The sequence below is a fragment of the Lissotriton helveticus genome, chromosome 6 (assembly GCF_964261635.1).
Source record: "Lissotriton helveticus chromosome 6, aLisHel1.1, whole genome shotgun sequence".
In the NCBI taxonomy this organism is placed as follows: Eukaryota; Metazoa; Chordata; class Amphibia; order Caudata; family Salamandridae; genus Lissotriton; species Lissotriton helveticus.
Genome location: NC_136067.1, coordinates 147,003,386 through 147,027,708, shown reverse-complemented (window position 1 = coordinate 147,027,708; position 24,323 = coordinate 147,003,386). Strand labels below are relative to the sequence as shown.

The following is a 24,323-nucleotide window of genomic DNA, read 5'->3' as shown; positions in this document are numbered from 1 at the left end:
GCAGGGCAGTGACAGGGGTAGCAGGGCAGTGCCAGGGGTAGCTGGGCAGTGGCAGGAGTAGCAAGGCAATGCAAGGTATAGCAGGGCAGTGCCAGGGGTAGCAGGGAAGTGCCAAGGATAGCAGGGCAGTGCCAAGGATAGGAAGGCAGTGCCAGGGGTAGGTGGGGAGTGCCAGGGGTAGCTGGGCAGTGCCAGGGATAGCATGGCAGTGCCAGGGGTAGCAGGGCAGTGCCAGGGGTTGCAAGGCAGTGCCAGGTATAGCAGGGCAGTGCCAGGGGTAGCAGGGCAGTGCCAGGGGTAGCTGGGCAGTGCCAGGAGTAGCAAGGCAATGCAAGGTATAGCAGGGCAGTGCCAAGGATAGGAGGGCAGTGCCAGGGGTAGGTGGGGAGTGCCAGGGGATGCTGGGCAGTGCCAGGGATAGCAGGGCAGTGCCAGGGGTAGCAGGGCAGTGCCAGGGGTATCAAGGCAGTGCCAGGTATAGCAGGGCAGTGCCAGGGGTAGCAGGGCAGTGCCATGGGTAGCTGGGTAGTGCCAGGAGTAGCAAGGCAGTGCAAGGTATAGCAGGGCAGTGCCAGGGGTAGCAGGACAGTGCCAAGGATAGGAAGGCAGCGCCAGGGGTAACAGGGCAGTGTCAGGGGTAGCTGGGCAGTGCCAGGGATAGCAGGGCAGTGCCAGGGATAGCAGGGCAGTGCCAGGGGTAGCTGGGCAGTGCCAGGGATAGCAGGGCAGTGCCAGGGGTAGCAGGGCAGTTCCAGGGATAGCAGGGCAGTGCCAGGGATAGCAGGACAGTGCCAGGGATAGCAGGACAGTGCCAGGGGTAGCTCGGCAGTGCCAGGGGTAGCTGGGCAGTGCCACAGAAAGCAGGGCAGAAGGCACTAGTTGATAACCGTGAGGAACCTTGCTGCAGTTTCACTTTGATTCTTTTGTGCAGTGCAGACTGAACCTACCCTTTTACGCTTTGCTCCATGATTAACAAAGTGGTACATTTTAGAGCCATTTGGGAGCACTTCATAAGATTCATATTTCATAACATGGAGGTATTTGCTGCTGCCAGCAAGTTGACTCATTGTTGCAGTAACCTTCTTTGTCGTTACTTCAGTGACAGGTAACAGCACAAACGGTGAAGCTATTTGCACTTTGTTAGGTCTGCACGATTTTCTCCATTTTGCCCAGGCTTTTAAAATGAAGGTTTTGGCGCTAATACCAAACCCCAGCCGTAATAATGTAATTCACAAAGCCCTGCTGGCAACAGTAGCAAACATACTCATGCAGGGTTCCTTCACCTTAGTAGTATGCTACTGAGTTTTGGGGAATTCACGGAAAACAAACAGGGGTACCTCAGGAAATCTACGACATCCATAGAGATTTCAAGAGTTTCTGCTACTTGCCCACATGAGAACTCATACAGATGTTGCACCAGGTCAAAGCGTTTAAGTTTCCAAGGTCGAAGCCTGAGTTCCTTTGCATTTTGGGAGTCTTGGTCCTGGTTTGCATAGTGAACAAATTGTATTGTATTGTATTGTAATTGCATTTATGTAGCGCTTACTACCCCTGAAGAGGCGTCAAATCGCTTTTTTTATTAGCGTAGAGAAGGGTAGGTTTCGGGATAGAAGAGGGAAAGAGGTTTGTATTTATAAAGCGCTTACTACCCCTGATGGGATTTTGAAGCACAAGTAGCACGCTACTCTGGAACCCATAAGGATTAGTGTTGAACTAGTATGGTGAAACATGGAAGTAATTTTAGTGGTGAATATGCTAGTCAATTATTTGGATTGAGAAGGGTTGGGGAGGGGTAGAAAAGGGAAAAGGTTTGCATTTATATAGCACTTGTAACCCTGATGGGGTGTTGAGACACTTCATTGGCGAGTAGCATGCTACTCTGGAACCCATAAAGGATTAGTGGTGAATTAGTATATTTGAATAAGAAATTTGGGAAGTGAACATGTTAGTTTGTTAATTTTGATTGAAAAGGATAGTTGAGGGATAAAAGAGTGAAGGATTATTTTTTTTTTTTAGGTCTTAGCAGTAGGAGGATGCTTTTGGATGAGTAAAAACTAAAAGGAGTTTTGGAGGGGAGGAGTCAGAGGGAAGAGTTTAGAAAGGTTTGTTTTAGGGGATCGGTATAGTAAAAGAGGTGTCAGATGATGCAAGGAGAGGTAGAGTAGGAGAGAGTCTAGAAAGGTTTCTTTTGGGGATCATGGTAGTGGTATGGGGTTTGGGATAAATGAGAGAGTGGATGTAGAGGATATATTGATAGATGTATAGGATGAGAAGTAGGGTAGTGCATTGGAAAGAGTAGTAGAAAGAAGTTCGAGATGAGTCAGAAGGTTGGGCTAGAAGATATATTGAGAGAAGTATAGGCTGCGAAATAGGGCAGTGCATTGGAAATGCTAAATTAGAAGAAAGTGATAAATATATAGATCCATAAGTACATTGAAAGTACATAGATACATAAAGGAGGTAAGTATATGTAAATTAAAAATATTGATAGAGGCACAGGATGAGAAATAGGGTAGTGCATTGGATATGCTTTTTCAGGAGAAAAGTAACAGACACACAGATCCAAGTACATGGAAATTTGAAGAAAACATACATACTAAGTAACACTAATACATATAAACGAGTTGCAGTGGTAAAAGTTTATTATGAAAATGTTGTTTATTAATATTTACTGATGAAATGGCCTAATGTTTCTAATGCTTTCTGATGAGAATGCACCATTTAGAAAAGTTGATGCGAAGATGTGTAGAAACATGATATGATCTTGAAATGTCGCATAATAATACTGGAGCTTCTATAGTTTATGAAAAATGCAAAAAAAAAAGTTGGGCAGTGAATTTAGAAAATTACATACTTATATGAATGTTGAGAAAAGTTGTGGCAGTAGGGTATTCCTTACATTAGATATTTCCATGTATTAACCATTTGGGAAAGCTCTATATATTCGCTTTTAGAATTGATTTAATTACATTATATTTGATGTTGGTTTAGAGCTTATTTCATTTAAACATGTGCTGCTAACAACGTTTTTTTCAAAAACACTTTTCTCTAGTGGTGACTTTTTCCCCAACTTAATACAATAGGCCATTTACCACAAGTGAAATGTTGCCTTATTTGTCCTGTACATCCCAACATTCCTGAATGTTCTTTAACGTGCACAGTGAAATATTCCTGTGGCAACAGAATTTCAGCTAATGCTGTAAGATGATTACTTTGTATCTCTTTTTACTGATACTAGGCCTATGTGGACTCTCAATCTTTCATTTCGCTTCACCAGCATGGGAAAGTATCTTACTGTTGCAAGTGTCCTAGGTGACATTATGTACAGCTGGACATATGATAGTCTTCTGATTGTGGTGTGATGCTACATCACTGGAAATTGCTAGAGACTATATAAAAGAATAAACCCCAAAGGAGGGGCAACACCATTATGATTTCTTCTACTCTGAGAACCGGATGCCAATCAGATCCATTTTTTTCAGAACTTCCTCTTACTATCGCACTGCTTTGCTTTTGCTACAGTGGGTAGCTGGTGGACTGAAACCTTCTTTGCCGAACCATTTCCATTTTTTACATTTATTTTATTTCCTCGTTCATGCTCAGAGCGCAATGCGAAAACCGTGTGTAGGGCTCAACTTGGTAGAAAATCTGCAAGAAAAAATAAAGTGGGAAATATGTCTTCCTGTGTAGGAATGCCTCCTGCACTTTCATACAGGCCATACGCTGGACTCTAACTGGGGCGGTGTGATGTGGAGTTCCAGGGAAAAACACCCCCTGCCAAATGATTGTAGAAACTCCCGGGAAGGCAGAGGGAACAACATGCACTAGGTCTCTCCCACAGACCCCCAGCTGCTGCTGCATCTATAAATAGATTTGTAAAGCAAGCCTGCACTCTTTATTGATGACACAGCAGCTAAAACAACCTTCCAACAGATGGCACAAGATGCTGGAGCTGTCGTGGTTTCGTCTTTCTCTGCCGATAAATATTTGTTATCCTTAGAACGAAGAATCCAGAGGGTGTCTGTTGTGACTGATAGCCTCTGTGGGGTCTCCCATCGCAGACTTCTTCCATGTCAACGTTAGAACGCAGTTACGTCACGTGGAACTGAGAGTGAAGGGGACAGTGAGGCAGCTGTGCCTCCGATAAAGGATCTGTTTTGTGCGTGGACGCCTCTCCGTGTCTCTTTTTTATCATAATTTGTCACCACTACTAATTGGAGCCGAGCTCTGGACAAAATCTATGTCCAACAGAGGGACAATGAAGACCGTCTATAAATTACATCTCTGAAGCGACTGTCTACTTGATTGGATTAATAAGAGTACGTGCCTTAATACCAATTTTTGCAACAGTAGTCCAAACAACCCTCTTGTTTCAAATTGTCGCTCTCTGTCAGAACTGGCTAATTTTCGTAGTTAAGTTCTAGTTTTAAGTTCAAGTTTATTTATTTAAGTGCACAGTTAATTACAACTGTTGCACCAGTCGGTGGAACGAGTACAGTAATGAAAAATAATAAAACACCAAGAGTACAGTTTATGCAAGGTGGAGAACGCTGTAAGTTGTGGATCACTGCAACATGATTTGTTACAGTCACTAAAAGTTATTTAATGATACCGCCATCTGTGTACTCCTAACCAACAGTGGTCAATGCTGGTGTCGCGTGACATGGAGGTTCAGCTCAGGGGTCGCTGCAACTTTGGGACCAGTGGCCCTTCGAGGCAGGTTCCCTCGAATTCCCCTTGTAGAATGACTAGTTGGTTCAAGGTGTGTAAAGTGGCCGGGCTTAACTGTGCATAAGGTGCAATAAAGATACAGTGCTGAACAGATCTTATGCTTAAGAAGGTCGAGGTTCCATACCTCACTGCCATGGGCTAATGTTGGTACTAGTTTGGCCTGTATTATCTTCAACAAAGGTGTATAGGTTGATGCAGCAATTGCTGCTTTAAAGTGCTGAAAGGCCACTGAAAGGGAATTGGTTTTCATCCATATGTACTCCATATGCTGTTTAAAGGAGCCCAGTCTATCAATCAATCAGCACAACCAGGTATTTATACTCAGTTACTACCTCGGTTTTTCTTTTCCCAAGTTCCAGAATAAGGAGCCGGAGACAGGCTTTCCTTTGATCATGATTTTTGTTTTCTTCAAGTTTATTTCCATTGGAGTATGAGGCAGTGGCATTCAAGAGTCTTTGGAGACCGATCTTTGTATGGCTGAGCAAGCCTTAGGTCGTCGGCATACATCAGACTTGGCAAAAGGGTGCTCTCAACCTTTGGAGCATGTGAGTTGACATGGTCTACGGTAGATGGAAGATCTGCCAGGAAGAGGTTGAAAAGTGTTGGAGCTAGTACGCACCCTTGCCATAATCCTTGGTAAGTTAGAATCCTTCTGGACACATGGGAGCCGTACCCCAGTTTTATTCTGACTAGGCCTGGGGGGAGTTTGTGTTGTTCCGCTGTGCGGAACTCTGCAAAGTGGCCAAAAAACTCTGCTGTACTACGCTACACAGAGTTCCGCAAAAGGTGGAGTGCAGTAGGTTGCATCGTTCGTGCTGGTTTCTAGTACCAGGCGTTTGTCCCGCGCTCCAAAATCAGCACGAACGACATCATGCACAGTGGAAGAGGACACTGCTTCTTTCTGCCGCTCGAGTAGATTTTCTGCTCAAGTGGCAGCTTCCACGTTGAGATGGTTTCTCAACGCGAGCGGTTACGGCCATCCGCAACTGCCCATGTTGGGAAATCTCGCTGGTAGGTGGTCTGGTGTTGGATTTTTCTCTGCCATGCTCACCAATTTAACAGTGGGGAGCGAGAAAAAAACTCTGCTTCGTGGAGCAGAGTGTTTCAGAACTCCACGTGTTTAGCGGAGCGCGGAGTATGGAAAACTTCGCCAATGGAGCCGAGTTCACCTCCCAGGCCTAATTCTGACCCAAGTGTCAGTATGAAGAAGGATCAGGGCTTGCAGCAGGTGGCAAGGGATGTTCCAGGTGGCTAGCATTTTCCAGAGGTACGTTGTTACAACGCATGCTTTTACTACGCATGCCTTTACAAAGCAGGATTTACAACGCAAGTTGTTACAACGACTTGGGTTGGGGGGTGCTGCATAGTGAATAGTTTAATTTACTATTCCAACTCCAGTCCCCGTGGATAGTAGGGAAGGTGTTGGATAGTAAATTAAACTATTACCTATCCTAGAGCGCCCCCCAGCGCAATTCGTTGTAATGACTTGCGTTGAAAAACCTGCGTTGTAAAGGCACTGCGTGGTAAAAGTTGTTTCGTAAAGGATGTTTCCCGCATTTTCCAGAGCTAGTTCCGATCAAATGCCACTTTATAATCTATAAAACAGAGATGGTGATTTTTCTTGTATTGGTCAAGCAGTAATGACAGGGCTAGTATATTATATGTTGTCCCCATACCCATTGAAAACCCTGTTTGATTGAAAAGGGTGATGTGCTTTGCAGTGGCCCACGATGTTAATTCTTCAAGGAGGCATCTGGGTGAAGTATTTTGACTCAATGTCAAAAAGCGATGTAAGCTGGTAATTGGAAGGGTTAGAGTTATATACTCCCCTGTAGAGTGGGGAGATGATTGCCCCCTCTCAAGAGGCAGGTAAACAATTGAGAGTTATGATACTATGAAAGACTGACTTTGTGCTCATTAAAGATGGACAATGGGAAGTCGTTTGGGCTGGGCATCCCGTTGCCGCGACCTTTTGAGATTTGAGTTACGATTGTTGCTGCCTGGAGTTTCAGAGGGCTGACAGTGCTTAGATTATCTTTACCTTCACTGGAATTCCATTGCGTCTCTAGTTCGGCCATAGGCAGATGTGCTGAGGGGACTCTTGATGTTGTTGGAGCCTGGCCTGCCATGTGGTTGACCGCATTTAAGGTAGTCAGGAGCAAAGTGGTTTGAAAGGTACTCCTACCAGTGTTCTTCCTGGATATTTACTGTTGTTATGTTTTTTGAGCGGTCATTTAGGTTATTCACCGTCTTCCAGAATCTTTTGTGTTTCTTAGTCATTAAGGGACCAAAAGCCTGGCGCTGAAGTTGTTGTTTGCCTTCTCTTTTTAGGACCCACCCCTGTCTTTTCTGTAGGTAGTCCATGTTTTTACAACTGCAGCTTTCAGGGGATGATTATTTGATGCCATTTGAAGGGCCCTGAGGGGCTGGTTTGTGGAGCGCTTCAGATCTTTAGATTGTCTATGAGCAGTCATCCTTATGCACCCAATTTGCTACTTGGGGCCTTGTTCAGAGATGGCATGTTGGGTGGCAATTGTCTAGGAAATTGGTGCTGGATAGTATAGTTGGCCTCCACCTCATCTGTTTGAGCCAAAAATTACTTTTTTACTAATTTAGGAAGGTTGTAAGCTGAACCGGTTGACCATTTTAACCTTTCATTGTTAATTGTGTGGAGGCAACCTGTGTTACTTTGTCTGATGAATGGTGTTCAAGACTGATGTCCAAATCAACAGAAGAGTGACTAAAAACAAAAAAACACACATAAAAAGGAGAAGGTAAAGACATTCAATTACTGCCACCAAAGGAAGAGGAAAGAACAATAAGGTAGGTTTTGCAGACGCAGTGCAGAAAAAGAACCCTCAGGCACCAACTGAAAGTCGGTTGCCAGTTGTCTTCATTGGGTTTTTGTTTAGAATACGTGAAGTAGTATCCAACAGTGATGAGAAGTGAGTTATTGACTACTCCCCAAAATAGAATGATTCATTTAATAAAGGGGTAGTTCCAACTCCATTAAAAACATAAGTGGGAGGCGGACATAGAAATGGTTGTGTTGATTTGAACCAAAAAGTCCTATCCATAAAAATACAAAGGTCGACATGTTTCTGCTATGGTGAGCCACTAGTCAGCTCAGCATTCGCCAGGACCATATAAATCCTCGCCTCGTGGGAAGCGCACGCTAAGGCGCCAAATCCACCGGGGGGGGGGGAAGAACATAAAGATTACAAACTTGTGTGTAACCGGTGCACAGGAACTTCCTCGTGCAACCCCTCCAGTGCGTGAGGGATGAAGAATTCAAAAGTATCCGGAGCAGTTCCCCATGGGCTCGTGGCAGGGGAAAATCTTCACGCCCGGAACATTTCTTTCCCGGCGACTGCCCTCCAAGGAACCTAATCTGTTCACATCCACGGCCCGGAAATCGTTCAAGACTGATGGCCAGACACAATTTCTGTGGGATGTGGTTGCTTTTGCCCCTGGCATTTATACAGAACTGTTAATAAGGTGAACCAGGGAGACTGGTAGCACTGTGAAGTCTATTAAAGAGCTGCCTATGTGGTTGTGAAAAGTTGCAGCAGGAGGATTATTTGCTCCATTAACAGCCCTAAGGTTGAGATACTCCAGCGCGTTAATGAGATCTCTGCCCTTTTTGTCGAACTTAAAAGAGAGACATTGAGTTTGAACAGGAATTGACCAGAGAGTATTCTGTGCAGTTAGAATCACGTCGTCCTGCTATGATCCAAGCAGGTTCATAATGGAGTTGGAAATGGCTGGTCCTGAAGTTAACAGATCCCATTTTTCAGTTGGTCAATAGCTTTTTGTTTGGCCTTTGCTTTTGGCTGTATATAAATATTTTAAAAACCAGGGCAACCGTAAACAAGTTGCAGGCCTCCCATGCAGTTGGTTTAGGTTTCTAAATTCCATTTAGTGCAGTCAGGATGTACATTACCATTCCCCCACTGTGGCGACTATAAGGTGATTCTTTTGTTGTTGGCATTGAGAAATTAATATAGCCTGGTATTGTTAGCAGGGTCTCTTCCTAGGCTTCTTGTAGCCAAATGTCATGTGGTTGTTACGGATGTATGACGTTACAACGCATGCTTTTACCACGCATGCTGTTACAACGCAGTTTTTACAACGCATACCATTACAACGCATAGCGCTTTGGGGTGCTGGATACTGAATAGTTTAATTTACTATTCCAACTCCAGTCCCCGTAGACACTAGGGAAGGTGTTGGATAGTAAATTAAATCTATTCCCTGTCCTAGAGCGCCCCCCAGCGCAATGCGTTGTAATGGTTTTCGTTGTAAAACCTGCGTTGTAATAGCACTGCGTGGTAAAAGTTGCGTTGTAAAGGATGTTTCCCGGTTGTTACGCCCTACGCACAAATACTTCCATTTTTACATGCTCACGTTTAAAGTTCCACTACCGAGACAGGGTCTGGGCTCACTGGCAATAAGGACAAGCCTCACAATCAATAGTAACAAACCAACACGAGCACCAATATTGCCAAACTATTTGAACACTGGATCAAAGGAATGATCGCTCGACTTACTGAAACCAAACAGTAACTCTCAGGGATTATTTTTTACCCGGAATAAATCCAGTACATTTTTATTTTGCATCAAAAGAACCATATAAATGAGCAATTTTTTCTTTTTGCACAAACACAATTATTTAGAGTGAACTTGACATGAAGAATAAACAATTATTTACAACATTCACACACTTACATTCACACATTCATACAGGATAACACATTAATATTTATACACACATAAACTTTCTGAGATTTATACAAAAATATTTACAATTTCCTATAATTTTGATGGTATAGCATTGGAAATAATATTTGGCGTTTTTAATGTTTAATGATCCAATAGAATGTTCCTAATGCTGAGTAGGGGGGTCTACGCGTTTCGATGTCCCCTGAATGGGGGGAATCTCATCAGGACCAAGAGCCTGTAAATGAAGGAACACAGAAACCAATCAGCCTGGGGGAACCCATGCCTGTAGCACAACAGTGATAGGGGGAGGGGAAGCTTTCCTACCTCTTGGTTGCTCGGTTTTCGTGCGTATTTAGAAGAAACTGTAACCAAAAACAAAGCCCATTTAGCTTCTATACAAAGGAACTTATGCTAAATGAAACGACAGACTCATGCGTGAATACTCACATCATTTGCCCCATGTTGAAAATGGCCAGGGTTGATGGAAGGAGAAATCTGTGAAGATGGAGCGTTTAAAGTCAGAGCATAGCGGAATAAAGCGGGCTCTGTGACTGTTGGGCGAGGGGCAGGGGAGAGCACTTACATGGTTCGGGCGCGTGTGGTGTCCGGACAGGATTTTCCGGTTTTGGCGGTTGATATCAAGCCTGGTAATCGCTGCAATGAAGCGGAGAGATAAGTTAGATTCTCCTTCGCTCGTGGTCCGTCTCCAAGTGGAGTTTGCTTGTGGCGCTAGCGTTTACCTTAATTCTTCGAATGCACTGAGTAAATCAGGGGTCCACACTGCTCAATCTCTGTCAAGGAATGACAGCGCTCGCATCAATTCGTCAGTGTAGCTCCTCTCGCGTGATGTGATTAAACACACTTCCTGGTCAAAGGAATTCTGGGGATTGTGGTTTGGAACCACAGTCGTTATGGTAACAACGTGTGAGACAAATTTAAGTGGGAATGGGATGCAGTTCCAAAGGACTTTGTGCAGCCGACCTGCAGGGCTATCGCGGGGGGGGCCATGAAAGCGCGTGGAATTCAGTGTTACTGGAGTATTTACAACCGATAAATCTCCGAGAGTTCGTTTAGTCCATCTATTGCCGTATTAAACTTCACGATTAAAAGAGCTTCATGGCGCGATAGTTTGGCTTCAATATCGCCGCCTCTAGAGTCTTTTTCGATCTTGGCAATTACTGTCCATTTTAGATCTTCTAACGTATGTCCGTGGTTTTTCCAGTGATTTACCAGTGGGGCGGTTGTTACATTCCTTTTGATGCGTGATTTGTGCTGTGTAATTCGGCATCTTACCTCCTGGCTCGTTTCCCGACATACAATTTGTCGCAGGGACATGTTATGCCATAAATAACATATCTCGATTTACAATTTGTAAATTTATCGTGTTTCCAAAATTGATGTTTATGTTGGAACAAATTGCCTTCCTCCGTACTTGCGCAGCAGATGCATGATCCACATTTATGGTGTCCTTGAATTGGTGGCAGTCCTAACATTGTGCCAAGTGTTGGTATTTTCTTTGTTATCGCTGCTCGAACCAAATGGTTAGCCACACTTTGGTCTTTTTTGAAGGCAAAAAGTGGTTTCTCTTTCAATGAATCATCAATATTTTCTACTAGGTGCCAGTTCTGTAGAATGCTTTTCTTTAACGAGTTGGAGTTTGGGCAAAACGTGGAAACACAGACAATCCTATTCAGAGTGGGTTTTTCTTTCTTAACTAGAAGAGTGTCTCGCGGGATCCACCAGACTCTCTTCATTGTCCTTTTAAGGAGTTTTTTAGGGTACCCTCTACGAGCCAGGTTGTCCGTCAGATTGTTAGCATGAAACATGTATTCGTCTTTAAAATGGCAGTTCCTTTTAATCCGAAGGTACTGCCCGAACGGGAGGTTCTCTTTTAGGTTCCGTGGGTGGTTGCTGTTGAAGTGCAGCGCCTTGTTTCTGTCTGTCTGTTTCTTGAACAGAGTGGTAACCAAACCTTCATCGGTAGGGTAAACCTCGACATCGAGGAATGACATCTTAACTTTAGAGAAGTTCATACTGAACTTTATTTCTTCTGTTCTTGAGTTCAGCCACTCATGAAATTTCTTTAGGTCTTCTTCATTTCCCTTCCAAGTGAGGAAGATGTCGTCTATATAACGACTCCAGCTAGTGATTTTGTCAGCAAATGGGTTCGAATGGTACACGAATCTTTCCTCATACAATGACATATAAAGTACGGCCAATTCGGGAGCAAAGGGACAACCCATTGCTACTCCGCTTATCTGGTAGAAAAAATCACCATTAAAGTTAAAGTAATTCTTTCTTAGGGCCAGCGCTGCTAACTGTATTATAAAGTCAGTTGGTACTCTAGTGGGTCTGGGTCTTTGATCTAAGTAATGCTGGATGGCATCCAGACCATCACTTTGAGGAATTTGAGTGTAAAGTGAACAAACGTCCATAGTCACTAAGAAATCTTGATTTTGGTCAAAGGAAATGCTAGGAAGTTTGTTTATGAAATCCGTAGTATCACGGAGGAAGGATTTGACTTCGGACATGAATGGTTTCAAAAAATAGTCGACATATTTAGACACTGGTTCAAATAATGAATTACAACAGCAACTCCATCTGATTCTAGAAAAAGGTTCAAGCGATGGAATTATTGGCAAGAAGGAGTATGAATACTTAAAATGCGATTGTCCACGAATACCCCTGTTTTATGTCTTACCAAAAATCCACAAGGACATAAACGCCCCACCAGGAAGGCCCATCATATCCGGTTGTGAGTCATTATTTGAACCAGTGTCTAAATATGTCGACTATTTTTTGAAACCATTCATGTCCGAAGTCAAATCCTTCCTCCGTGATACTACGGATTTCATAAACAAACTTCCTAGCATTTCCTTTGACCAAAATCAAGATTTCTTAGTGACTATGGACGTTTGTTCACTTTACACTCAAATTCCTCAAAGTGATGGTCTGGATGCCATCCAGCATTACTTAGATCAAAGACCCAGACCCACTAGAGTACCAACTGACTTTATAATACAGTTAGCAGCGCTGGCCCTAAGAAAGAATTACTTTAACTTTAATGGTGATTTTTTCTACCAGATAAGCGGAGTAGCAATGGGTTGTCCCTTTGCTCCCGAATTGGCCGTACTTTATATGTCATTGTATGAGGAAAGATTCGTGTACCATTCGAACCCATTTGCTGACAAAATCACTAGCTGGAGTCGTTATATAGACGACATCTTCCTCACTTGGAAGGGAAATGAAGAAGACCTAAAGAAATTTCATGAGTGGCTGAACTCAAGAACAGAAGAAATAAAGTTCAGTATGAACTTCTCTAAAGTTAAGATGTCATTCCTCGATGTCGAGGTTTACCCTACCGATGAAGGTTTGGTTACCACTCTGTTCAAGAAACAGACAGACAGAAACAAGGCGCTGCACTTCAACAGCAACCACCCACGGAACCTAAAAGAGAACCTCCCGTTCGGGCAGTACCTTCGGATTAAAAGGAACTGCCATTTTAAAGACGAATACATGTTTCATGCTAACAATCTGACGGACAACCTGGCTCGTAGAGGGTACCCTAAAAAACTCCTTAAAAGGACAATGAAGAGAGTCTGGTGGATCCCGCGAGACACTCTTCTAGTTAAGAAAGAAAAACCCACTCTGAATAGGATTGTCTGTGTTTCCACGTTTTGCCCAAACTCCAACTCGTTAAAGAAAAGCATTCTACAGAACTGGCACCTAGTAGAAAATATTGATGATTCATTGAAAGAGAAACCACTTTTTGCCTTCAAAAAAGACCAAAGTGTGGCTAACCATTTGGTTCGAGCAGCGATAACAAAGAAAATACCAACACTTGGCACAATGTTAGGACTGCCACCAATTCAAGGACACCATAAATGTGGATCATGCATCTGCTGCGCAAGTACGGAGGAAGGCAATTTGTTCCAACATAAACATCAATTTTGGAAACACGATAAATTTACAAATTGTAAATCGAGATATGTTATTTATGGCATAACATGTCCCTGCGACAAATTGTATGTCGGGAAAACGAGCCAGGAGGTAAGATGCCGAATTACACAGCACAAATCACGCATCAAAAGGAATGTAACAACCGCCCCACTGGTAAATCACTGGAAAAACCACGGACATACGTTAGAAGATCTAAAATGGACAGTAATTGCCAAGATCGAAAAAGACTCTAGAGGCGGCGATATTGAAGCCAAACTATCGCGCCATGAAGCTCTTTTAATCGTGAAGTTTAATACGGCAATAGATGGACTAAACGAACTCTCGGAGATTTATCGGTTGTAAATACTCCAGTAACACTGAATTCCACGCGCTTTCATGGCCCCCCCGCGATAGCCCTGCAGGTCGGCTGCACAAAGTCCTTTGGAACTGCATCCCATTCCCACTTAAATTTGTCTCACACGTTGTTACCATAACGACTGTGGTTCCAAACCACAATCCCCAGAATTCCTTTGACCAGGAAGTGTGTTTAATCACATCACGCGAGAGGAGCTACACTGACGAATTGATGCGAGCGCTGTCATTCCTTGACAGAGATTGAGCAGTGTGGACCCCTGATTTACTCAGTGCATTCGAAGAATTAAGGTAAACGCTAGCGCCACAAGCAAACTCCACTTGGAGACGGACCACGAGCGAAGGAGAATCTAACTTATCTCTCCGCTTCATTGCAGCGATTACCAGGCTTGATATCAACCGCCAAAACCGGAAAATCCTGTCCGGACACCACACGCGCCCGAACCATGTAAGTGCTCTCCCCTGCCCCTCGCCCAACAGTCACAGAGCCCGCTTTATTCCGCTATGCTCTGACTTTAAACGCTCCATCTTCACAGATTTCTCCTTCCATCAACCCTGGCCATTTTCAACATGGGGCAAATGATGTGAGTATTCACGCATGAGTCTGTCGTTTCATTTAGCATAAGTTCCTTTGTATAGAAGCTAAATGGGCTTTGTTTTTGGTTACAGTTTCTTCTAAATACGCACGAAAACCGAGCAACCAAGAGGTAGGAAAGCTTCCCCTCCCCCTATCACTGTTGTGCTACAGGCATGGGTTCCCCCAGGCTGATTGGTTTCTGTGTTCCTTCATTTACAGGCTCTTGGTCCTGATGAGATTCCCCCCATTCAGGGGACATCGAAACGCGTAGACCCCCCTACTCAGCATTAGGAACATTCTATTGGATCATTAAACATTAAAAACGCCAAATATTATTTCCAATGCTATACCATCAAAATTATAGGAAATTGTAAATATTTTTGTATAAATCTCAGAAAGTTTATGTGTGTATAAATATTAATGTGTTATCCTGTATGAATGTGTGAATGTAAGTGTGTGAATGTTGTAAATAATTGTTTATTCTTCATGTCAAGTTCACTCTAAATAATTGTGTTTGTGCAAAAAGAAAAAATTGCTCATTTATATGGTTCTTTTGATGCAAAATAAAAATGTACTGGATTTATTCCGGGTAAAAAATAATCCCTGAGGGTTACTGTTTGGTTTCAGTAAGTCGAGCGATCATTCCTTTGATCCAGTGTTCAAATAGTTTGGCAATATTGGTGCTCGTGTTGGTTTGTTACACGTTTAAAGTTGACATCTTTTAAACAGTGACTCTTCCCATACATTTTGCTTGTGTACCAGCTTGTGTGTCTTACAACTTGATTAAATGGGCTATGCAGTGTCCTTCATGTCCTCTCCACCCAATGTTCCTCCCACACTGGAGCAACTCTGATGAAGGAAGTCAAACTTCTTATGTCCAAGGTTGCTATCGAGTTGATACTGGAATTGCTTTATTTCCTCACTCTGAAGTAGGATGGAGGCCTTGGACCAATTGTGGACCTCCACCCACAGAATGCTCCACTGGGATCTCGAGGGAGACAGTGCCAGATCTGCAGGGGTGGCTGGCAGACATCAACCTGACTTGTGGCATGCCTCTCTTCTCCCACACAGAGTTCATGGTGGTGACAGAAGTGTCACTGCTGGTTTGGGATCTCATCTAAGGGAGGTGGAGTTCAGAGGACTCTGGATGCTGGAAGAGAGCTGACGCTATATCAATCTTCTGGAGCTTTACGCGATCCATTGTGCCCTAAAAGTTTTCCTGCTGTCAAACAAATGCAGGTCTTCATGGACAACATGACCGCCATAGGGTAGTGCAACAAGGAAGGAGGAGTGGGGTGTTTGATCCTGTGTCAGGAGGCGGTGCACCTCTGGAGGTGGCTGGAGCAACAGAATCAACAGAACATCTTCTTGGTAGCCAACCACCCAGCGGGTCCTTGAATGTCAGAGGAGACAGACTTAGCGGGCATCATCTGATGGACCACGAGTGGTGTTACCATCCATTGATGGCACAGGGCATCTTCAAGCAAATGTACACCCTGACTAGATCCATTCACCACTGCCAAGAATCTGCAGTATCTGCAATTTTGCAAGTTGGAGTTCCTTCCAAGCATGCGTTAGGAGATGCACTGTGGCCCGAATGGAAGGAAGGACTTCTGTATGTATGATCACTGCCAACTTTTCTGCCTCGAGTTCTGAGGAAGATTAAAACAGACTGGGCAAATCATTCACATACTTCCTGACCGGGCCAGGAGAGTGTGGTACACTTAGGCCTATTGTGCTCATGATTGGATAGTGTTATAAGCGCATACTTTGGTCCATAACTTAATAAAGGGGTTCACATTACCCATGGGAAAACGAGAGGACAACGACGGGAAATAAAGGCCTTGATAGGAGCTGTCCCTGCCAGAAGTGCTGCTGCTCTCTCTAGCTCTGGAGGTAGAGCGAGAGAGATCAGTACACTATCCAGTCTACAGTCAGACAGTCTCCCTCCCGGTGGAGGACGATGAGGTCATTTGGAGAACCCAACACTAAAGTGACAGATCCAATGATGACACTGTCCACCAAGCCACATGAGTGGAGATACATATATATATCGAAAACTGTGAAAGTGTGGTTGAGGGTCTCTGAGACAATGAGTACTTGTTTTCTGGATATCTGCCAGGCTGCAACATGGGTGTTAATGCACGCATTCACAAGGCGCTACTGCTTTGGCTGGTCTGCAGGAAAGTCCCTTTGTCACACAGTTCTACAGGACTCACCAGGCCCTACACCTTTGAGAGGTACTGCTATTGTATCTATTTTAAAGGTGCAGAATATGCATATAGAAGAATCCATCAAAAACACACGCTAGTTACCATTGGTAACACTTTTTTCTGGTGGATACTTTATTTACTCACTCTCTCTTGTGGACACTTTATCTAACCGCAGATTCCTCACTGCTCTCCCACATGCCCATGCTGTTGAGTGGCCTCTTTAACATCTAAAAAGGTCCCAAGTTGGAAGATCAGCACTATTTGTTCTGCACTCTGTGTAAGGCATGGAAGTATAAACATATTAGAAACTGACATCTGCAAGCAGTCCTAGCACTTATTTGAGCTCCACTCCGTCATTTCCGGGGCAGTATGGAATCGCTTCAGAGCCACACCGTGCTACCTACCACCATGCAGGAATTATGCAGGACGAATTCTCTGGATCTAGTCTGGTGCAGAAGTTAAGGATAATGCGTTTAGATAAGCCACAAGAAAAGCATTACCGAAGGTAAGTAACGTGTTCCTCGGTTGTGCAAAAACCTCTGGGGCTCGGGCACTGATAAAGGCCCAGAAGACATGTTTATTCCTGCTCAGTTTGTTTAGTAGACCTTTACCAGCAGGGCTTGCTTGCTAAGGTTCTTGAATGGGAAAGGTATTGCTGCTTTCCGCAATAGTTCACTTTTTTAATTAGAAATTTAGGGCCTTATTTACAAGCCGCTTGCGCACTTTTACGTCATTTTTAACATGGTAAAAGTGACGTACGGGTGGCGCCAAGGGCTTGTAAATAAGCCCCTTATAGTTCTCCAAGCTATTCATCAATTAAATTATTTACTTATCAATTCATAAATTTCATTATTTACTTATGTAGAACAAAAGTGCTTAATTTGTAAATAATTGAGTACCGGTGTCCACATTCCTGCTAAGAAACAAGGGGCCGGTACAATTAAATGTCGATACACTGATTAAACACACCTCCTGTCGCTTTAATTCCCCATCAGGTACTCCCTGCCTTTCTTACTCGGGCTCCAGCTTGCTTTCGGTAAATGTCTGATGCGAAAAATAAGTGTCGGACCCTAAAAATTTGTGTTGGTGGCCCCTACTGGCAACCAGTGGCTTAAATTAAGCACTGGCGCAGTTTCCCTAAATCGATTGACTTTGCGGTGCAAGGAACGCGTTCAATCAATACGAGCCGAAGTGCAACAAGTGTGTTTTAGTTGGATGTAACTACTAACTGCAAAAGCAACAGACAACTTATTACTCGTACTAGTCGATAAAAAGAAATCTATCTAGTATAATTGCAGTGGGGCAATGGTGCCACCACGTGGCCAAGGGAGGTTACGTCACTCTTTTATCCATTTTAGACGATTGAATAATGCTGTGTAGAGGAACAATAGCGAATATGTTTCTAGGTGTATACCAAGCTGTGTTTTTTACAGTCTTGCCTTGTAGTTTTATGTCCCTGTCGTTAAAAAAAATAAATGGAAAAAGCTGTGAAATCCAGTATCTTTCCCTTCTGAAATCTAAACCTAAAACAGCATGTGACGAAATCAATGTTCGAGGGCTGTCTAAATAATATATGAAACATTATTAAACGAAACAGAGAGGTAATTGCTGTGATTTAAAAGAAGATTGAGAATTTTACATAATTGTTTTCACCTACCAGCACTTGGTCCTTCTAGTCAAGGGAAATTTATACAAAAGCCTAGTGTTTTGTTCTGAGAAAGGTGGAAACCCAAATTATAACTTAACATGCAGAACCAAAAGCAATAAGCAGAACTTCTGCACATTGTTAATAATTCATACCAAGGACCTATAGCAAAGCCCGATCAGGCTCACTCCTTCAGTCCAAAAAGAGACTGGAAAAGTGCAGGTTTGTAAGGAGCTCTAGGTCTCTTCACCAGTGAAGATGCACCTTCTCACAGGCCTGGCTTTCTAGCCACCAGCACTTTCCATTCTGGGATCTGTACTTGTATCTGTAACTTTGCAATAGCAGCTGAAGAATGTCAACATGAAAATTAATTTAGTCCAAAACGCGCAGAGTGGTCAAAAGTGTTTCTTGTAACCTGGGGACAGTTAGCCGCCACAAATGGGCGAAGAGAATCCTCATGGCATTTCCTCCAACTATTTTGTTTGGGAAGTGAGGGACCCCTCTATTAGAATGCACTAGCTATACATAGGGAACAGCTTACTAGTTTGGAAAGGTCTATAGCTAGTAAATAGTTGAATAAACATAACTGGGACATACATCTATATTTTATAACCCACTACATACAGACTTTTCACCAAATCCATAAATCAGTTTTGAAATTTTATTATTTGAATTCATATATATATATTTTTTTAAATACATTGTCTATATTTTTTTGAAGTATAAATATATTTTTTTGGATGCAAAAATGTTTTTGATACTTTTGTGATAATATATACAGTTTAGTTCATAAAAAACATATAACACACATATATATGAGCATAAGACAAGAAAAGTGATGGAGGCAAAGCGGTAGATGACACACTACGCACGTTTCGGCCTGGCGGCCTTCATCAGGTGACCCGTCTTTTTGCAATAGATAGCTCAAGATGTGAGTGATTGGCTTAAAAACATATATCTCGTCAGAGCTTCATAACCCAATGAGTGATATTGAATAATTCATTCGATGAATTTTTATACAGAAACGTTATAGAGAATAGACGTCTGACAAGATATATGTTTTTAAGCCAATCACTCACATCTTGAGCTATCTATTGCAAAAAGACGGATCACCTGATGAAGGCCGCCAGGCCGAAACGTGCGTAGTGTGTCATCTACCGCTTTGCCTCCATCACTTTTCTTGTCTTATGCTCATATATATGTGTGTTATATGTTTTTTATGAACTAAACTGTATATATTATCGCAAAAGTATCAAAAACATTTTTGCATCCCCAAAAAATATATTTATACTTCAAAAAAATATAGACAATGCATTTAAAAAAATAAATATGAATTCAAATAATAAAATTGCAAAACTGATTTATGGAGTTGGTGAAAAGTCTGTATGTAGTGGGTTATAAAATATAGATGTATGTCCCAGTTATGTTTATTCAACTATTTACTAGCTATAGACCTTTCCAAACTAATTTCATCCAACTATCTCACTATTTGCAGATAATCTTCACTGAATCCCAGCGCCTTTCTATAATTCACAATAACATAACACAACACAGTACAACACAATTTAACATAACTTAACTTAACACAACACAACTTAACTTAACATAACATAATATAATATAACACATAACATAACACACCACAAAACAACATAACATAACATTACGTAACATAACTTAACTTAACATAACACATACCATAACACAACACCACTTAGCATACCTCAACATACCAATACATAACTATTACATAACAGAATATAACATAACCTAGCAAAACGTAACAAAGGGCCTTATTAGGATGACTGTGGGACCGCCGCCGACAGCCCGTCGGTGGCAGTCCCCCCCGCCATCGTACCCATCATATCCACCAGCCATATTTCAATGGCGGGCGGATGGGTGGCGATCTGAAAGACTGACCGCCATGCTTCCGCGGCAGAGGGGGATGTATTCCCTACAATGGTGGCGGCGCCGTAGGGAATACAATGTCACTTTCCGCCTACCTGTTCACGGTGGTTAGCCCGCCATGAACAGGCAGGGGGGAAAGGGACTTTGTGGCCCTGTAGCAGGCCCATCTTTCCCTTGGCCCTCTGCTATGGGTCCTGGGAGGCACCTATTGCGCCCCCTACATATACCTGCACCATGTGGCAGGCACCGCATGATGCCTGCCATGTAGTGCACGTATATGTACAGGGCACATTTTTTGCATTGCTGCGGTTGCTGCAGCCAGCGGCACCTGTCGTAATGCAAAGAATACACAATGTGACCGCCATCGTAATCCCTATGGTGGGACCGCCAATGGCTAGTCGGTCGGTCCCGTTCCGCCCGTCATCCTAATCAGGCCCAAAGTCATTTTAAGTAGAATGGGATAGTTTTGCACCTTACCTCTTCAAATGGAATCTCTGGATGACGGAAGAAGGGCTGCAAAACAACTGTGAAGTCCTCCCTGGTATCATACCGTCCTGTGTCAATTAGCTCCTGAGTGCTGGACTGGAAGAGGCAAAAAGAGAAAACTTGGACCAGTCTGTTTCACTTGTATAGTCAGAACATTGCACTGCAATGACATGTTTCCACAGCTTTCATAATTTTAAATGCTGTGGGCCTGACAGTCCTGGCCTGCAGTCACCTGCTGTATTGCATGAATTAATGGTCTACAGAGCATTAGCATGAGACAGGTCTCCACCACCAATGTTATGTACATATGCAGCTTCAGTTTAGAAAACCACTATAAGGGTTTAGCTTCAAAAAGGTATCACTGTCTTCAACCTCCTTTATTCATGTTTGATCTCTAAGAGATGTTCAATTATTTTTGGGAGCTCGCCTGGCATCGTGTTTTCTGTACCCTGACTGCCCCTTTTCATTGCCCACTATAAGCCTTATCCCTGTCAGGAAATGGTCCCTGTGTTTAGGTGTTTGACCTTTCTTCGGGGTCCACCAGCCCCTTTCAGATCTCACACACTGTAAGAAAATGGCTCTGTATATACTGGACCAAAGTAAGGTACAGTGTGCACAGAATCCACAGTCACCAGAGGTTTGGCAGAGGCTAAAGTTAGATATAACCTTACTCTCTAAAGTGGTAGCTTGGTCGAGCAGTAAGGCAGTATCAGAGGACAGTGTAAAGCATTTGTTGTACACACTCAGTCAGCAAATGGTCTCACACACTCAAGAACTGAACTCTAGGCCAATTGTTTTGTATCATAAGATATAGGGGCATATTATCAAGGGGGTTTATCTCCGCTTTTTTGGCTTTAAAAGCCAAGAAAGCGGAGATAAAATTATCTCCCTATTACCTAGCTGTCGCTAACACCAGTTAGCGACAGCTAGTAGGAGATAGCGACCATCTTGGGCCCCGCTTTGCATGTCAGTGAAATTTATCACTAATGACATGCAAAGTGGGTGTGCCAAGATGTTAGCGACTGGAAACAGTCGCTAACATCGCTATCTCCTATTACCAACTTTTGGAGATATTCGCGCTAAGCACGATTATCTCCAAAAGCTAATACCTGCCCCTTAGCAGTTCTTACCCATGTTATCCAATGGTAGGTGGATAACATGGCTAAGAGCATTAGCTCGGTAATGCATGAATATCGCTGACTTTTCAGCGATATTCATGCATTTCGGCCGATTTTTATCGCTTAGGAGATAAACCTTGATAATAGCAAGGTTCCTAAGCGATAAAAATCGCCGCAGTTTGGCGATAAAAATGTTGCCGCTAAGCCAACATAGCGATAATTATCGCTAGTTGTTGGTAATATGCCCCATAGTTGTTTTATTTTAGAACCAACAAGGTATCAAAATATATTTTCACAGGATGAGTTACTTTGGTTAAATACTTTTCAAATAGGCAATAGACTTTTTGAATGCAATAGTTACAGTTTGTTGCAATAGGCAACACAAGTTCAAACACAATGCAACATTGAGCTCAATGGGAATTTCTAGTTAAATGCAATTAGTTACTTTGTAGATTACTTTTCTAACCACATGACTGGATCCTAGATTCAGTCCGGGGACATGAGCTGTAAACAGTTAAGTAAAAGCGTTTTGGTTACAGTAGTGATTTTTTAAGGAATATTATTGTATTTTAAAAGTTGACAGAAACTTTTTCAACTGAAATGCCCAATGTTATCCTACGGAAGGAAGTTCAAGTTGCAGGTAAATTATGTTCTTGTTACTTTTGTAATCTAGTGCTGGACTCCTAGGTTCAGTACTGGGACCTCTATCTAAAACAGGTAAGTAATTACGTTTTTGTAGTTGGTACGATTTTTAAAAAATATTTGTAGTTTGTAAAAATCGACACAGAAGAAATTTCACAGAAAAACAGTCAATGGTTTCCTATGGAAGAAAATGCAGGTTATTGGTAAGTACGGTTAAATTTACTTTTCAGGGTTTGTGCTAGGCTAAAAGGTGCAGCACTGAGGTCTCTCCTGATAACAGGTGAGTAAATCGAAATTCGTTGTTCGGCTCATTTTAGGTGAATATTTTAAAGTTCCAAAACTCCACACTTTGAAGAATTTCCAAGTTAAACCAGTCAATGTTAGCCTATGGAATAAAAGTGAGTTATCAGCTTTTAGGTAAGTGCTCGACTGGCAGAGTTAAGGTTCTGGGCATAGACTCGGCGTCCCCCAGGGTCAGGTAGGTACAGTTGGTACAGCCTCAGCGGCACAGGGGCAGCCGGGTGCAGAGGTAGTTAGGCCCAATGTTATCTAATGAGAGGCAGGGGGCCTTCGGTTGGTGGCTGCTGGCTAGCAGGCCACGCGGCTGTGAGAGCTGGGCTCCTGGTCACTTGCTCAGGGCAAATGGGGAAGTAGGATAGGACAAAGGTTGCACTGCCAGGGGCACTCGGGCGGCTGGGTGCAGGGTGCTTTTGAGCCATTGGGCGCTCAATGTTATTCAATAGAGATCTTGAAAATGGGAACAAAGGCCGCAGGCTCGGGGACGGAGGATCTTCTGGAGTGACCAACACTTCTAGGGGTAAGTTGGGATCTTGGAGGATAGGTAGACACCCAGGAGTTTGGCACAGGGGGCCGTGGGGCACCGGGTGCAGGGGTGTCTTTTGAGGTCAGGAAATCTTACTCCCTGCTGGTCGCGGTTGGAGGGTCCCTTGTCCTGAGGCTGCAGGCGTCATCGGGGTCGTCGAGGAGGGTCCTTGGGTACTGGATTCCAGGTCAGAATCACCGAGGGGACGTCCTCAGGGTCTTGATTCAATCCAGCACAGGCCAGGCTTGGCGGGTGCAGGGTTTGGGGTTCCGGACTGGTGCCAGGGCTTGTTACTTGCTTTGAGCAGTACCACTGCTCGTGTGAGACCCAGGTAGTCAGGTCCTCTGGGGTTTTTGAGGTTGCTGACCACTGGAGAATCCGGGGTTTAGCAGGAGCAGGTTCGAGGGTCGACAGGCCTGTAGGGCTGGGGCCAAATCAGTTGGTGTCTTCCTCTTTTTAACAGCTGCACTACAGGTCTTATTGTTCCTTGTTCTTCTTTCTTGTTTCGTAATCTGGATCTGAGGAAGGAAGGTTCAGGGTGCCCCTAAATACTAAATTTAGTGGCGTTACAGGTAGGGTGAGGGCAAGGAGCAATAGGTCCCTGTCTTGGGGTGGGTACACCCCCTAACCTGCTCCTCTCCTGTGGGAGGGGGGCAGGAGCCTAGCTGTGAGTGGCTAGGGCTCTCCATCCTCAAGATGGCGGTACCCCAGAGTTGTGCTTTACCTCTCCTCTCCCACCTGAGGGGTGGAGTTGGCACAGGCTGGCACACCCCCTTTCCTGACGTAGGGTGTCCCACCAGTCTTCCCGCCAAAGTGGGGGTCAGAACTGGTGGGGGCCAGTTGCTGAGTACAGCGAGTGGTCTGGAGAAGCTCACAAAGGCGGAATGCCTTTGAAGCTTCCCCTGCCCATCCTGGGGGAGGAGACCTAGCACCTCGCCCAGGATGTGTATTGTTGCAGGCCCATGAGAGCGGGGGCTCTACACCCAGGGGTCCAGCAACATGTCTGCTGTGTGGCAGCCTCTCAGACAAGACGTGGATTGTAGGTTAGGTTTCAGGGGGCATCTCTAAGATGCCCTCTGTAGTGCATTTTACATTAAATCCCACACTGGCATCAGTGCGGGTTTAATGTGCTGAGAAGTTTGATATC

At 43.7% G+C, this 24,323-nt stretch overlaps 1 protein-coding gene across 1 annotated transcript in view; it reads right to left on the bottom strand.

Annotated features, from left to right (window-relative positions):
* Window positions 1-24,323, bottom strand: part of PLB1 (phospholipase B1) — a 552,393-nt gene that overhangs the window by 125,734 nt on the left and 402,336 nt on the right. Inside the window, exon 40 of the mRNA XM_078647360.1 lies at window positions 20,585-20,689. Within this exon, the coding sequence (XP_078503486.1) occupies window positions 20,585-20,689 (105 nt within the window). The remainder of the gene's footprint in view (window positions 1-20,584; window positions 20,690-24,323) is intronic.